The sequence below is a fragment of the Homarus americanus genome, unplaced genomic scaffold, assembly GCF_018991925.1.
Source record: "Homarus americanus isolate GMGI-L3 unplaced genomic scaffold, GMGI_Hamer_2.0 scaffold14314, whole genome shotgun sequence".
Classification (NCBI taxonomy): Eukaryota; Metazoa; Arthropoda; class Malacostraca; order Decapoda; family Nephropidae; genus Homarus; species Homarus americanus.
In genome coordinates, this window is record NW_024746228.1 from 28500 (window position 1) to 46755 (window position 18256).

Sequence of the window (18256 nt, forward strand, 5' to 3'; positions counted from 1 at the left end):
AGAGAGAGAGATACCTTCCTTCCTTCCTCTGGCCTAACACGTCAATACCAGACTGAGTCGAGAGTCACTGTGTGTCTTACGATAATATCTCATATAACCTTGTGTTCCTTGTGGGGAGGAGGTGAAGGGGAGAGGGAGAGAGATATTATTTAGTTGATGTATAGTCTCAGGGGGATTCTGACGCCATTTTGTCGCTGCCTGGTCATCACCATTATCATAAGTAGTATCATCATCATCATCATCATCATCATCATGTTATTATCCTCATCAGCAATGTCATCACACTGCCACGACCAACACTACCACTATCACCACACAATCACCACCACATCCAACATACACCACCACACCTTTCACCACACCATCACCTCCCATCATAACCACCACCTTCACCATACCACCACGATCTCACCACCTCACTTATTACCATCACCACCACATTTATCCCACCACACACCAACACACCACACCACATCACTTATCACCACACCACCATCACCATACCACCACCACATATCACCACACCACCACATTTGCCACACTCACCATGATAACGCAACATATTTTCCTCCCTGATGTATCGACCGGCAGCGGCCACTTTATATTGCCGGAGAATCTCGTCCATTTTTCCAAAGCTGTTGTAGACGAGGGAGGAACAGACAGACAGACACAGATATACATATACACACACACACACACACACACACACACACAAAGACTGTCACCACCTACCACACACACACAAACACCTCCTGCCCACACACACCCCCAAACACCAACACCCTCATCCCACCCACACACCCACACACAAACACCCTCCTCCCACCCATACACCAGCACCTCCTCCCCACCCAACCTCCCCACACACCTCTCCCACACCCTCCCACACACCCTCTCCTCCCACACACCCCCTCCTCACACACCCACACACCCCACCTCTCCTCACACACCACACACCAACACTCCTCCCACACCCCCACACACCAACACCTCCTCCCCACACACCAACACCTCTCCCATACCCCCACACACCAACACCCTCTTCCCACACACCCACACACAAACACTCCTCCTCCCACCCATACACTGCCCCTCCTCCACCCCACCTTCCACCCTCCTCCCACACACACCCACACACCCCAACACCTCCTTTCACACACTCCACACACCAACACCCTTCCTCCATACCCCACACACACCAACACCCTCCCCACACACCACACCTCCTCCCACACCCCACACACCAACACACCTTCCCCACACCCCCCACACACCAAACCTCCTCCCACACACCACACACTCAACACCTTCCCACACACCCACACACCACTCTTCTCCCACACCCCCCACACACTGCCCACCTCCCTCCCACCCCACACACTAACACCTCTCCCACACACCCACACACCCTTCCTTCCCACCCACACACCAACTCTCCTCTCCCACACCCCCACACACCATTCTCCTCCCACACACCCACAACCAACACCTCCTCCACCCACACCAACACTCTCCACACACCACCTCCACACACACACACTGTACCTGTTCTGACTAAACATTTGTGTGGTTATGATTGTGCTCCCCCACAAAGGACGGAGCCTCGACAACATAACACGATGTGTCCCGGTGCCGTCCGTCTGTTTACCACAAGGCATGCTGGGAAATACTCAGAACCGCCATCTTGGTTAACCCCGGACAGTGAATTATATATATAAGTTATATATATATACATTAAACATATACATAATCATATACATCAAACACATACACATTCCTATACAAATTAAAACCTACATAATAATGGTTTTAATGTTATAAGTTATATATATATATATATATATATATATATATATATATATATATATATATATATATATATATATATATATATATATATATATATATATATATATATTGTCCTGAGAGAGAAACAATGACCATAAATATTATCATCTTCACTATATCATTTACCCATCAACAGGGTCGACTTGGGGCGCCCCGCTCACCAACCATGGACTTTGTATATGATGAATTAACCCCTGAGTACGAAGTCTTAACCCTGAGTACGAAGACTTAACTCTTGAGTACGAAGACTTAACCCTGAGTACGAAGACTTAACCCTTGAGCACGAAGACTTAAACTTTGAGTACAAAGACTTAACCTCTTGAGTACGAAGATTTAACTTGAGTACGAAGACTTAACCTCTTGAGAGAAGACTTAACCTTGAGAACGAAGACTAACCCCAAGAAAACAATGATTTATCTCTTTAAGGAGTGTAGGATGTGGGAGTAGGGATGTGGAGAGTAGGATGTGGGGAGTAGGGATGTGGGGAGGGATGGGGGAGGTAGGGAGGGGGAGTGTAAGATGGGAGGTAGGATGTGAGGTAGATGTGGGAGGTAGGATGGGAGGGAAGGATGTGGGAGTGTAGGATGTGGAGTGTGGGATGGGAGTGTAGGATGTGAGTGTAGGATGGGTATAGATGTAGGGAGTGTAGATGCGGGAGTAGGGGATGTGGGGGAGTGTAGGATGTGGGGAGGGAGATGGGAGGTAAGGATGGGAGTGTAGATGTGGGAGGGGGAGATGCGGGAGGGGATGTGGGAGTGTAGGGATGTGGGGAGGTAGGATGTGGGAGTGTAGGATGTGGGGAGTGTAGGGATGGGGAGGAGATGTGGGGAGGTAAGGATGTGGGAGTGTAGGGATGCGGGAGTGTAGGATGTGGGAGTGTAGGATGTGGGAGGTAGGATGCGGGAGTGTAGGGATGTGGGAGGTAGGATGATGTAGGGATGTGGAGGATGTATAGGATGGGGAGGAGATGTGGAGAGAGATGGGGAGGTAGATGGGGAGTGTAGGGATGGGGAGTGTAGGATGTGGGGAGGATGTGGGAGTAGATGTGGGAGTGTAGGATGGGAGGTAGGATGTGGAGTGTAGGGATGTGAGAGGGATGTGTGTGGGAGGTAGGATGGGAGTGTAGGATGTGGGAGTGTAGGATGGGAGTGTAGGATGTGGGAGTGTAGGATGGGGAGGAGATGGAGTGTAGGATGGGAGTGTAGGATGTGAGTGTAGGGAGGGAGTGTAGGATGTGGGAGTGTAGGATGTGGGAGTGTAGGATGTGGGAGTATAGATGTGGGAGTGTAGGATGGGAGTATAGGATGGGAGTGTAGGATGTGGGAGGTAAGGATGCGGGAGTGTAGGATGCGGGAGTGTAGGGATGGGAGTGTAGGATGGGAGTGTAGGATGTGGGAGTGAGGATGTGGGATAGGGATGTGGGAGGTGTAGGGATGGGAGTGTAGGATGTGGGAGAGGGATGTGAGTGTAGGGATGTGGGAGTAGATGTGAGTGTAGATGTGGGAGGAGATGTGGGAGTGTAGGATGTGGAGTAAGGATGGGAGGGGGAGTGGGAGGTAGGATGGGGAGTGTAGGGATGGGAGGTAGGATGGGAGGTAGGGATGGGAGGTAGGATGCGGGAGTGTAGGGATGTGAGTGTAGGATGTGGGAGGTAGGGATGCGGGAGTGTAGGAGGTGGAGGGTGGTGGGAGGTAGGGATGGGGAGTATAGGATGTGGGAGTATAGGGATGGGAGTGTAAGGATGTGGGGAGGGGAGATGTGGGAGTGTGAGGATGTGAGTGAGGGATGTGGGGAGTGTAGGATGCGGGGAGGTAGATGTGGGAGTGTAGGATGTGGGAGTGTAGGGATGCGGGAGTATAGGGATGTAGGGAGGATGTGGAGTGTAGGATGTGGGGAGGTAGGATGTGAGGATGTGGGAGGTAAGGATGGGAGTGTAGGGGATGTGAGTGTAGGGATGTGGGAGTGTAGGGATGGGAGGTAAGGATGTGGGAGGTAGGGATGTGGGAGTGTAGGGATGGGAGTAGGGATGTGGGAGTGTAGGATGGGAGATGGGGAGGGATGTGTGAGTGTAGGATGGGAGGTAGGGATGGGGAGTGAGATGTGGGAGTAAGGATGTGGGAGTGTAGGATGTGGGAGGTAGGGTAGTGTAGGGATGGGAGGTAAGGATGTGGGAGGGATGGGAGTGTGTAGGGATGTGGGATAGGATGCGGGGAGTGTAGGATGTGAGTGTAGGGATGGGAGGTGAGGGAGGGAGTATAGATGTGGGAGGGGATGTGGGAGTGTAGGATGGGAGGTAGGATGCGGGGAGGAGACGGAGGTAGGATGTGGGAGGATGTAGGGTGGGATGGGAGGATGGGGAGTGTAGGATGGGAGTGTAGGATGGGAGAGATGGGAGTGTAGGATGCGGGAGTGTAGGATGCGGGAGTGTAGAGGGAGTGTAGGGGATGTGGGAGTGTAGGATGTGGAGGTAGGATGGGAGTGTAGGGATGGGAGTAGGGGATGTGAGTGTAGGATGGGAGTGTAGGGATGGGAGTGTGGGAAGGATGCGGGAGTGTAGGGATGCGGGAGTGTAGGATGGGAGTGTAGGGATGTGAGTGTAGGATGTGGGAGGTAAGGATGTGGGAGTGTAGGATGTGGGAGTGTAGGGATGTGGAGGTAGGATGGGGAGTGTAGGATGTGGGAGTGTAGGGATGTGAGTGTAGGATGTGGGAGTGAGGATGTGGTGTAGGGATGGGAGAGAGGGATGTGGGAGTGTAAGGATGGGAGTGTAGGATGCGGGAGGTAGGATGTGGGAGGTAGGATGGAGGTAGGATGTGGAGTAAGGATGTGGGAGTGTAGGATTGGGGAGTGTAGATGGGAGTATAGATGTGGGAGTGTAAGGATGCGGGAGTGTAGGATGTGGGAGTGTAGGATGTGGGAGTGTAGGATGGGAGGTAGGATGCGGGAGGTAGGGATGTGGGAGGTAAGGAGTGGGAGTGTGGAGATGCGGGAGTAGATGTGGGGTAGGATGCGAGTGTAGATGTGGGAGTGTAGGATGCGGGAGTGTAGGATGCTGGTACTCACTTGACGAGGGTGAGGTTCTCTCTGGGTATCTCCTTGAGGTCCTTTTTATAGCAGGTCCCTCCACCGAACTCGTAGTTAGGGTTATACTCGGTCACCATCCCGCCCTCGTTCCTCAGTCGGTTGAGCTGCATCTCTGGTCCGCCGCTGAAGATCTCTCGTCTGATCTGGTCAAACTTCTTCTTCTGGTAGCGGTTGTCTGTGACGCCAACAAGGAACACTGATTAATGTCCAGCAGAAGGAAATGTAAGAAAACAACAACAACAACAATAATAATAATAATAATAATAATAATAATAATAATAATAATAATAATAATAATAATAATAATAACAACAACGACAATAACAAAAACAATAACAAAAACAATAGTATCAAAGACAATAACAATGACAATAATAATAACAATAACGACAATAACATTAACAACAATACCATGAAAAATAAAATAAAAATCACGTGTCTTTATTTATAAGAAAGAGAGAAATAAATGAGTACCCCAAACTAACTACCACCACCACTAACCACCACTAACCAATTATTACCACCAACCACCATCACCACCAACCCTTAACTACTACTACCACTGACCATTAACAATACAAGTGTGTGGTCATACTCACAGCAACAGATGGACGTGGCAGAGATAAAGATGACCAGCAGGATGCCTATAATGATGACGAAGAGATAGATGGTCTGGGGGTACGCCACGCTGTTATCTACTGAATGAAAAGAGAGGTCATGTTAGGAAGGTCAAGGGTCATGGAAGGTTAGGAAGGTCAGAGGTCATATTAGGTTAAGTTAGGAAGGTCAGAGGTAGGTCGTGTTAGGAAGGTCAAATGTCATGGTAGGTTAGGAAGATCAGAGGTCATATTAGGTTAAGTTAGGAAGGTCAGAAGTAAGTCATGTTAGGAAGGTCAAATGTCATGGTAGGTTAGGAAGATCAGAGGTCATATTAGGTTAAGTTAGAAAGTCGTAAGTAAGTCATGTTAGGTTAGGAAGGTCAGAGGTCATATAAGGTTAAGTTAGGAAGGTCAGAGGTAGGTCATGTTAGAAGGTCAAATGTCATGGTAGGTTAGGAAGATCAGAGGTCATATTAGGTTAAGTTAGGAAAGTCGTAAGTAAGTCATGTTAGGTTAGGAAGGTCAGAGGTCATATTAGGTTAAGTTAGGAAAGTTAGAAGTAGGTCATGTTAGGAAGTTCATAGGTCATGTTAGGTAGGTCAAAGGTCATGTTAGGTTAGGAAAGTCAGAGGTCATATTAGGTTAAGTTAAGAAAGTTATAAGTAGGTCATGTTAGGTTAGGAAGGTCAGAGGTCATATTAGGTTAAGTTAGAAAAGTCAGAAGTAGGTCATGTTAGTAAGGTCAAAGGTCATGTTTGGTTTGGAAAAGTCAGAGGTCATATTAAGTTAGGTTAGGTTAAGAAGGTCAGAAGTAGGTCATGTTAGGAAGGTCAAAGTTCATGGTAGGTTAGGAAGGTCATCAGTAGGTCATGATAAGAATGCCAAAGGTAGAAATAATAATAACAATAATAATAATAATAATAATAACAATAATAATAGTCACTCCCGATAATTATAACAAACGTCAGAGCCAGGTAGTGCAGTATAACAAAACGTCAGCTAGAACGTCAGGCAGAATGGGAGGAGGGGGGGGGGAGGTTAGGTATTGGTCTGGACATGTTATTTTCTTGTTGAATTCCTGACTGACATCTAATTTCCGTATAACAGAAAACGATACGGGGTAGGGGTGGAGTGGGGGGATAGGAGGTAGGGGTGTAGGGTTGTGGGGTGGGGTTATGGGGTGGGGGTTGGGGTGGGGGTTATGGGTGGAGTGGGGGTAGAGGTAGAGTGAGTTATGGGATGGGGAGTGGGGGTAGGGGTAGGGTTGAGGGCGTAGTAGAGGTAGGGTGGCGGTTGAGGGGATGGCTATGGGGAGGAGTAACCTAACCTACCCACAAACCTGGTTAGATCTTTTTATCTGTACCTGTCGTCTCAGTTTTCGCCGAGCACAGGTAAGGGGTGAGGGTAGGTGTGGTGCGATAGGGGGAGGATGGAAGGAGGGAAGGATGGAAGGAGGGAGGGAAGGAGGTGAAGGAGGTTAGAGTTATGGCAACTACTGATATAGTCTCAGGTAATCAAAACTTGTAAAAACTTTAATGCCGTGTGTGTGTGTGTGTGTGTGTGTGTGTGTGTGTGTGTGTGTGTGTGTGTGTCAAGTTGGTAAATAGCAGTTGTTGAGGACTAACCTAACCTAACCTTCCTTCTAACACTCAAAAGTTAAACAACACACTAAACAAGCATAACTACTCTCAAAATCACCAAAACATCATCCAGTTTCCATCATCACAAGGCAGAGGAGCTCAGAGTTAATTGCTAGTCAAATATTCCTACGTCTAGGAGCCGTCCCACACACACACGCTGCCGACATAATGGAAAACTTTTTTTTATTTCTGGACTCTTGTTTTGCCTCATCCACCCAGAGTGAGGGTTAACAACACACACACACACACACACACACACACACACACACACACACACACACACACACACACACACACTAAATGAATTCATAAAAAGTACAGTCATCAAGGCCATAACGTGATATAAAATGTGCTAGGTTATGAGTGAGCATTTTCTCCTCGTATGTAAAAATATGTCTTTTATAACTAGTAAATTGCCTCATGTACACAGTAGGTGGGGGAGAGGGAGGGAACTGGGGAGAGGGAGGAACTGGGGAGAGGAGGAACTGGGGAGAGGGGGAGGGAGGAACTGGGGAGAGGGAGGGAACTGGGGAGAGGGAGGAACTGGGGGAGGGAGAACTGGGGGGAGGAACTGGGGAGAGGGAGGACTGGGGGAGAGGAGGAACTGGGGAGAGGGAGGAACTGGGGAGAGGGAGGAACTGGGGAGAGGGAGGGAACTGGGGAGAGGGAGGGAACTGGGGAGAGGGAGGGAACTGGGGAGGGAGGAACTGGGGAGAGGGAGGAACTGGGGGAGGGAGGAACTGGGGAGAGGGAGAACTGGGAGAGGGAGGAACTGGGGAAAGGGAGGGAACTGGGGAGAGGGAGGAACTGGGGAGAGGAGGGAACTGGGGAGAGGGAGGAACTGGGGGAGAGGGAGGGAACTGGGGAGAGGGAGGAACTGGGGAGAGGGAGGGAACTGGGGGAGGGAGGGAACTGGGGAGAGGGAGGGAACTGGGGAGAGGGAGGGAACTGGGAGAGGAGGGAACTGGGGAGAGGGAGGAACTGGGGAGAGGGAGGAACTGGGGGAGGGAGGTGGGGAGGGAGGTGGGGGGAGGGAACTGGGGAGAGGGAGGGAATTGGGAGAGGGAGGGAACTGGGGGAAGAGGGAACTGGGGAGAGGGAGGGAACTGGGGAGAGGGAGGGAACTGGGGAGAGGGAGGAACTGGGAGAGAGGGAGGGAACTGGGGAGAGGGAGGGAACTGGGGAAAGGAGGAACTGGGGAGAGGGAGGAACTGGGAGAGGGAGGGAACTGGGAGAGGGAGGAACTGGGGAGGGAGGAACTGGGGAGAGGGAGGAACTGGGGAGAGGGAGGAACTGGGGAGGGAGGGAACTGGGGAGAGGGAGGGAACTGGGGAGAGGAGGGAACTGGGGAGAGGGAGGGAACTGGGGAGAGGGAGGGAACTGGGGAGAGGGAGGAACTGGGGAGGGAGGAACTGGGGAGAGGGAGGAACTGGGGAGAGGGAGGGAACTGGGGAGAGGGAGGGAACTGGGGAGGGAGGGAACTGGGGAGAGGGAGGGAACTGGGGAGAGGGAGGGAACTGGGGAGAGGGAGGAACTGGGGAGAGGGAGGGAACTGGGGAGAGGGAGGGAACTGGGGAGAGGGAGGAACTGGGAGAGGGAGGAACTGGGGAGAGGGAGGGAACTGGGGAGAGGGAGGAACTGGGGGAGAGGGGAGGGAACTGGGGGAGAGGGAGGGAACTGGGGAGAGGGAGCTGGGGAGAGGGAGGGAACTGGGAGAGGGAGGGAACTGGGGAGAGGGGAACTGGGGAGAGGGAGGGAACTGGGGAGAGGGAGGGAACTGGGGAGAGGGAGGGAGCTGGGAAAGGAGAGAGATGAGGGAAAGGATGGGGAGAGAGATGATCGGGGAGGAGAATCGGGGTGGGGAGAGATGGGAGGAGGGGGGAGGGAGATAGGGGAAAAGAAAAGGAACCGCAATAGGTAGAGCAGGAAAATTTGACGCCATTCCTTAACACATACACGTATAAAACAGGTCACAAACAAGTCTTATTCACAGGAGACTTATGTAGTGAAGATGTCTCCTACAAAACTCGCTTATTTCATAGTTTAGACTTAAGAGATAACGAAAGAACATTATTTAGAGGGAATTCAGGGCATGACGTTGGAGGCAGACTACGGACACACATACAGTACTTACGGACGATGGAGGCAGACTACGGACACACATACAGTACTTACGGACGATGGAGGCAGAACTACGGACACATACAGTACTTACGGACGATGGAGGCAGACTACGACACACATACAGTACTTACGGACGATGGAGGCAGACTACGGACACACATACAGTACTTACGGACGATGGAGGGAAACTACGACACACATACAGTACTTACGGACGATGGGGGCAGACTATGGACACACATACAGTACTTACGGACGATGGAGGAAACTACGGACACACATACAGTACTTTACGGACGATGGAGGCAGACTACGGACACACATACAGTACTTACGGACGATGGAGGCAGACTACGGACACACATACAGTACTTACGGACGATGGAGGCAGACTACGGACACATACAGTACTACGGACGATGGAGGCAGACTACGGACACACATACAGTACTTACGGACGATGGAGGCAGACTACGGACACACACAGTACTTACGGACGATGGAGGCAGACTATGACACACATACAGTACTTACGGACGATGGAGGCAGACTACGGACACACATACAGTACTTACGGACGATGGAGGCAGACTACGGACACACATACAGTACTTACGGACGATGGAGGCAGACTACGGACACACACATACAGTACTTACGGACGATGGAGGCAGACTACGGACACACATACAGTACTTACGGACGATGGAGGCAGACTACGACACACATACAGTACTTACGGACGATGGAGGCAGACTACGGACACACATACAGTACTTACGGACGTTGGAGGCAGACTACGACATACATACAGTACTTACGGACGATGGAGGCAGACTAAGGACACACATACAGTACTTACGGACGATGGAGGCAGACTACGGACATACACATACAATACTTACGGACGATGGAGGCAGACTACGGACACACATACAGTACTTACGGACGATGGAGGCAGACTACGGACACACATACAGTACTTACGGACGATGGAGGAAATCCGACGGACACACATACAGTACTTACGGACGATGGGGGCAGACTACGGACACACACATACAGTACTTACGGACGATGGAGGGAAACTACGGACACACATACAGTACTTACGGACGATGGAGGCAGACTACGGACACACATACAGTACTTACGACGATGGAGGCAGACTACGGACACACATACAGTACTTACGGACGATGGAGGCAGACTACGGACACACATACAGTACTTACGGACGATGGAGCAGACTACGGACACACATACAGTACTTACGGACGATGGAGGCAAACTACGGACACACATACAGTACTTACGGACGATGGGCAGACTACGGACATACACAGTACTTACGGACGTTGAGGCAGACTACGGACACACATACAGTACTATGACGTTGGGGCAGACTACGACACACATACAGTACTTACGGACGACGGAGGCAGACTACGGACACACATACAGTACTTACGGACGATGGAGGCAGATTACGGACACACATACAGTACTTACGGACGATGGAGGCAGACTACGACACACATACAGTACTTACGGACGATGGAGGCAGACTACGGACACACATACAGTACTTACGGACGATGGAGGGCAGACTACGGACACACATACAGTACTTACGGACGATGGAGGCAGACTACGGACACACATACAGTACTTACGGACGATGGAGGAAACTACGGACACATACAGTACTTACGGACGATGGAGGCAGATCATGACATACACACAGTAGTTTACTAAAGATAACAATACGTACGGACGCAGGTATGACCATCCTCGTCAACCCTCCAGTTGTCGTCACACACACACTCGTACTTGTGGAGATACTCGTCCAGCCGTACACACTGGTAACTACAGCCGCACTCTCCCTGTAGGAACAAGGTGTGGTGGTCAAACACTTTATATAGTCAGGTGAACTATTATATTTATCAGGTGAGGTGGTGGGTACCCGTTATGTCTGAGTATCGTTATGTCTGAGTATCGTTATGTCTGAGTATCGTTATGTCTGAGTATCGTTATGTGTGAGTATCGTTATGTCTGAGTACCAAGGTCTGAGACGTTATGTCTGAGTACCGTTATGTCTGAGTATTGTTATGTCTGAGTACCGTTATGTCTGAGTATTGTTATGTCTGAGTACCGTTATGTCTGAGTATCGTTATGTCTGAGTATCGTTAGTGTCTGAGTATCGTTATGTCTGAGTATTGTTATGTCTGAGTATCGTTATGTGAGTATCGTTATGTCTGAGTATTGTTATGTCTGAGTATCGTTATGTCTGAGTATTGTTATGTCTGAGTATCGTTATGTCTGAGTATGTTATGTCTGAGTACCGTTATGTCTGAGTATTGTTATGTCTGAGTATCGTTATGTGAGTATCGTTATGTGTGAGTATCGTTATGTCTGAGTATTGTTATGTCGAGTATCGTTATGTCTGGAGTATCGTTATGTCTGAGTACCGTTATGTCTGAGTATCGTTATGTCTGAGTATCGTTATGTCTGAGTATTGTTATGTCTGAGTATCGTTATGTCTGAGTATCGTTATGTCTGAGTATCGTTATGTCTGAGTATCGTTATGTCTGGAGATGTCTGGCATTGTTATGTCTGAGTATTGTTATGTCTGAGTATCGTTATGTCTATATCGTTATGTCTGGAGTATCGTTATGTCTGAGTATCGTTATGTCTGAGTATTGTTATGTTGAGTATCGTTATGTCCGAGTATCGTTATGTCTGAGTATCGTTATGTCTGGAGTATTGTTATGTCTGAGTATCGTTATGTCTGAGTATCGTTATGTCTGAGTACCGTATGTCTGAGTATCGTTATGTCTGAGTATCGTTATGTCTGAGTATCGTTATGTCTGAGTATTGTTATGTCTGAGTATTGTTATGTCTGAGTATCGTTATGTCTGAGTATCGTTATGTCTGGAGTATTGTTATGTCTGAGTATCGTTATGTCTGAGTATCGTTATGTCTTGAGTATCGTTATGTCTGGAGTATTGTTATGTCTGAGTATCGTTATGTCTGGAGTAGTTATGTCTGAGTACGTTATGTCTGGAGTATCGTTATGTCTGGAGTATCGTTATGTCTGAGTATCGTTATGTCTGAGTATCGTTATGTCTGAGTATCGTTATGTCTGAGTATCGTTATGTCTGAGTATCGTTATGTCTGGAGTATCGTTATGTCTGAGTATTGTTATGTCTGAGTATCGTTATGTCTGAGTATCGTTATGTCTGAGTATCGTTATGTCTGGAGTATTGTTATGTCTGAGTATCGTTATGTCTGAGTACGTTATGTCTGGAGTATCGTTATGTCTGAGTATCGTTATGTCTGAGTATCGTTATGTCTGGAGTATCGTTATGTCTGAGTATCGTTATGTCTGAGTATTCATGTCTGAGTATTGTTATGTCTGGAGTATCGTTATGTCTGAGTATCGTTATGTTTGAGTATTGTTATGTTCGAGTATCGTTATGTCTGAGTATCGTTATGTCTGAGTATCGTTATGTCTGAGTATTGTTATGTCTGAGTATCGTTATGTCTGAGTACAGTTATGTCTGAGTATCGTTATGTCTATATCGTTATGTCTGGAGTATCGTTATGTCTGAGTATCGTTATGTCTGAGTATCGTTATGTCTGAGTATCGTTATGTCTGAGTATCGTTATGTCTGGAGTATCGTTATGTCTGAGTATCGTTATGTCTGAGTACAGTTATGTCTGGAGTATCGTTATGTCTGAGTATCGTTATGTCTGAGTACCGTTATGTCGTGGAGTATCGTTATGTCTGGAGACGTTATGTCGGTACGTTATGTCTGAGTATTGTTATGTCTGAGTATCGTTATGTCTGGAGTATCGTTATGTCTGAGTATCGTTATGTCTGAGTATCGTTATGTCTGAGTATCGTTATGTCTGAGTATCGTTATGTCTGAGTATCGTTATGTCTGAGTATCGTCATATAACGGTACAATCATTATATATATACAGTACAGTATAGTAATAATATATGAATACAGATGAGAATTAAATCAAGTAAGTAGTACAGAGTATTATAATATAAACCTGTTATAGTAAATATACATCAGTGTAAAAATATACATTATATGAGCGCCGTTTTCTTATCAGTGTAGCGACAATGAACCTAATTTTGCTGTGAGGAATTCTTCAAGCTGTCCAGAAGAGGTTGTTATCGAGGTAAAAATTGAACGAAAATGAAATGGAAAAAATTGGAATGGTTAGGTTTTGTTTGGTTAGGTTTTGTTTGGTTAGGTTTGGTTAGGTTTTGGTTAGGTTAGGTTTTGTTTGGTTAGGTTTTGGTTTGCTAGGTTAGGTTTTTGTTTGGTTAGGTTAGGTTAGGTTTGCTAGGTTAGGTTTGGTTGTGTTGTGTTTGGTTTGGTTTGGTTAGGTTAGGTTTTGTTTGGTTAGGTTTGGTTAGGTTAGGTTTTGTTTGGTTTTGTTTGGTTAGGTTTTGTTTGGTTAGGTTAGGTTTGTTGGTTAGGTTTTGATTTTTAGGTCAGGTTGGTTAGGTTAGGATAGGATAGCTTAGCTTAGATTAGGTTAGGTTAGGTTTTGTTTATGTTAAGATGATTTGTAGACTGGATGGGACAAACAACAACACACTCTACCTGGACAACAACACACTCTACCTGGACAACAACACACCCTACCTGGACAACAACACACTCTACCTGGACAACAACACACTCTACCTGGACAACAACACACCCTACCTGGACAACAACACACTCTACCTGGACAACAACACACTCTACCTGACAACAACATACCTCTACCTGGACAACAACACACTCTACCTGGACAAATTAAACACACTCCCTACCTGACAACAACACACTCTACCTGACAACAACACACACTCTACCTGGACAACAACACACTCTACCTGACAACAACACACTCTACCTGGGACAACAACACACCCTACCTGGACAACAACACACTCCCACCTGGACAACACACCCCTACCCGACAACAACACACCTACCTGACAACAACACACTCTACCTGGACAACAACACACTCTACCCAACAACAACACACTCTACCTGACAACAACACACTCTACCTGACAACAACACACTCTACCTGGACAACAACACACTCTACCTGACAACAACACACACTCTACCTGACAACAACACACACTCTACCTGGACAACAATGACACCTACCTGACAACAACACACTCTACCTGGACACACTCTACCTGGACAACAACACACCCTACCTGGACAACAACACACTCTACCTGGACAACAACACACCCTACCTGGACAACAACACACTCTACCTGGACAACAACACACCCTACCTGGACAACAACACACTCTACCTGGACAACAACACACCCTACCTGGACAACAACACACTCTACCTGGACAACAACACACTCTACCTGGACAACAACACACTCTACCTGGACAACAACACACTCTACCTTCAAATTTTCCGCAATACACAAGCAACTTCAAGCTTATATTAAACTCTCTCTCCTCCACATGCTCTCTACACCCCGCCAGAAGGTGTAGGTAAACCCCCCTCCCCAAATACACTCCTACACAGCTGGCCAGGGCAGATACACCCATGGTTAAGCCGCTTATGCATTGAAAAACAGTCATGTTTGAGATACTGTGATGGTCTAAGCTTAAGGTGCATTAACAGTACGGTGTTGTGAGAAGGTAGTGTGGGGGGAGAGGGGAGGATAGTGTGTTGGGGAGGGAGAGGGGAGAATAGTGTGTTGGGGAGAGGGAAGGATAATGTGTAAAGGAGAGGGGAGGATAATGTGTTGAAGAGAGGCGAGGATAGTGTGTTGGGGAGAGCGGAGGATAGTGTGTTGGGGAGGGCGAGGGGAGAATAGTGTGTTGGGGAGGGAGAGGGGAGAATAGTGTGTTGAGGAGAGAGGGGGGTAGTGTGGGGGAGAGAGGGGGGGTAATGGGTGTTGGGGAGGAGAGGGGAGGATAGCGTACCGTGTAGAGACAGACAGACACCCCAGCCACTAGAAGCATATTTACCAAACCATGAACGATGAAAGACTAGATCACATCAACACTACTGACAGTCTTCCTATGAACACCCAGAGCCGTGTTTGTCGAGCACTGGGTAAATACACTCACGTCGTGGCTGGCGGGTGATCAGGTTAGACTGGCTTGCGTGTGTAACTAGCCTGAAATATTACCACTTCGTTCAACCAACTCCGTGACTCACAGGATGGTGAATTGAAGTTTGCTGTTGTAAAATTGATAACAGGACTGTGGTTCGTGGTTCAGAAAGTTTTGTTGTTTATTTTAAGGTTAAATTAATTTGCATTCATATACACCTTACACACACACACACACACACACACACACACACACACACACACAGATATCATACACACTTATCACTTGGTTTTGTCATGTACAGTCCCCCTGCACTAGTGCGTTTACAGTGGCTTGTCAGGTTCGGTGCAGTGTGGCAACCCTGTGTTTGTTTATAATCGACAGAAGGAAACTAGCATTAGTAAACACACTGTGGAATTAAAGTAAAGCAATATTAAAACAAATACCCCAGAGATAATGATTTGTGGAATGTTTATACGAGGAGCCCTGTAAACGGACTAGTGAAGGGGACTGTACATAAGTGATAGTGTCTCCTCCAACAGGTCTGACGGCTTGTTACTGTAAACTAAGACTTCGGTACATAACGATACAGCGTAGCCCGCCACTGTAACCGACCTCTTTCACTGCCAACAACTGTAACGTTCGGTACCCGTTTACAGCTGGGTGAACCTTGGGGTGCCCTGTACACGAACCAGCGCCAAGAGGTAAGCTCTGTGTCTCCTCAACCCTCACACCATCAACTAATACATAAAACCGATTAAAAAAAAAACATTCAGAGTAAAAGAAAAAACTAAGAGGTTTTCATCATACAAAAATAAGTTCCCCAAAGCGGCTTTAACTAATGAGAAATCACCTTACGATTTCCCCCTCACAAGACGTTTGATTAATTATTTTTTTTAGTAAATGAAAATAATATTCCATCAGTTTCCTGCTCAGGGCTGCTACACCTCATAAATCATAGTAAGATATTTTACTTGCGCTATTAACATTTTTAACCACAACTTCTTTACGTAGAAAAATATTGTAAGTTATTTTTTATTATCGCTAAGACTTTCTGAGCATTTTTACGATAGTTACGGTGTGTGGGTGTGTGTGTGTGTGTGTGTGTGTGTGTGTGTGTGTGTGTGTTAGAAAATGGTGCTTTTTTGAGGAGGGAAAGGTTATGTATGGTAACGGTGTGTGTGGGTGTTTGCAAGGCTGTATATGTGCGTGTGGGTGTGTGTGTGGTGTGTGGTGTGTGTGTGTGTGTGTGTGTGTGTGTGTGTGTGTGTGTGTGTGGTAAATTTGCTTTGCTTGAGAGAGAGAGAGAGAGAGAGAGAGAGAGAGAGAGAGAGAGAGAGAGAGGGAGGTGTGTGTTAAAGTTATATCAGAAAGAAAAAACGCTGTATGTTGTGGTCGTGTTAGTCCACGATTGCTGCAGGTGTTGTCTGCCTGCTGATATGGGGATATACACCCCTGGCCACACCCACCAACACACCCCTGGCTACACTCCATCAACACACCCAGGCTACACCCATCAACACACCCAGCTCCATCCACCAACATTCCCAGTCTACACCCACCAACACACCCAGTCTACACCCACCAACATTCCCAGTCTACACCCACCAACACACCCAGACTACACCCACCAACACACCCCTGGCTACACCCACCAACACACCCAGTCTACACCCACCAACACACCCAGTCTACACCCACCAACACACCCAGTCTACACCCACCAACATTCCCAGTCTACACCCACCAACACACCCAGTCTACACCCACCAACATTCCCAGTCTACACCCACCAACACACACCCAGACTACACCCACCAACACACCCCTGTCTACCCACCAACATTCTAGGTATACACCCACCAACACACCCGGCCACACCCACCAACACACCCAGTCTACACCCACCAACACACCCAGTCTACATCCACCAACACACCCCTGGCTAACACCCATCAACACACCCAGTCTACACCCACCAACACACCCAGTCTACATCCACCAGCACACCCCGGCTAACACTCCATCAACACACCCAGTCTACACTCCACCAACAACAAACCTAGTCTACATCCCGGCTACAATCTATCAACACACCCCGGCTAACACCCATCAACACACCCAGTCTACACCCACCAACACACCCAGACTACACCCACCAACACACCCATAGACTACACCCACCAACACACCCAGTCTACACCCACCAACACACCCAGTCTACACCCACCAACACACCCAGACTACACCCACCAACACACCCAGACTACACCCACCAACACACACACCCAGTCTACACCCACCAACACACCCACACTACACCCACCAACAACACTCCCAGTCTACACCCACCAACACACCCAGACTACACTCCACCAACACACCCAGACTACACCCACCAACACACCCAGACTACACCCACCAAAACACCCAGACTACACCCACCAACACACCCAGACTAACTCCACCAACACACTCCAGTCTACACCCACCAACACACCCAGACTACACCCACCAACACACCCAGACTACACCCACCAACACACCCAGTCTACACACCCACCAACACACCCAGTCTACATCCACCAACACACCCCGGCTAACACCCATCAACACACCCAGTCTACACCCACCAACACACCCAGTCTACATTCACTCAGCACACCCCTGGCTAACACCCATCAACACACCCAGTCTACACCCACCAACAAACCTAGTCTACATCCCGGCTACACCCATCAACACACCCTCTGGCTAACACCCATCAACACACCCAGTCTACACCCACCAACACACCCAGACTACACCCACCAACACACCCAGACTACACCCACTCAAC

General features: G+C 48.1%; 1 protein-coding gene across 1 annotated transcript in view; it reads right to left on the reverse strand.

Annotated features, from left to right (window-relative positions):
• Positions 1–14904, reverse strand: part of LOC121879151 (ALK tyrosine kinase receptor-like) — a 41870-nt gene extending 26966 nt beyond the window's left edge. The window contains exons 1-4 of the mRNA XM_042385749.1: positions 14878–14904; positions 11070–11181; positions 5532–5630; positions 4912–5107 (exon numbers count right to left, since the gene is read on the reverse strand). Of these exons, the coding sequence (XP_042241683.1) occupies positions 4912–5107; positions 5532–5630; positions 11070–11181; positions 14878–14904 (434 nt within the window). The remainder of the gene's footprint in view (positions 1–4911; positions 5108–5531; positions 5631–11069; positions 11182–14877) is intronic.
• Positions 14905–18256: the final 3352 nt, after the last annotated feature.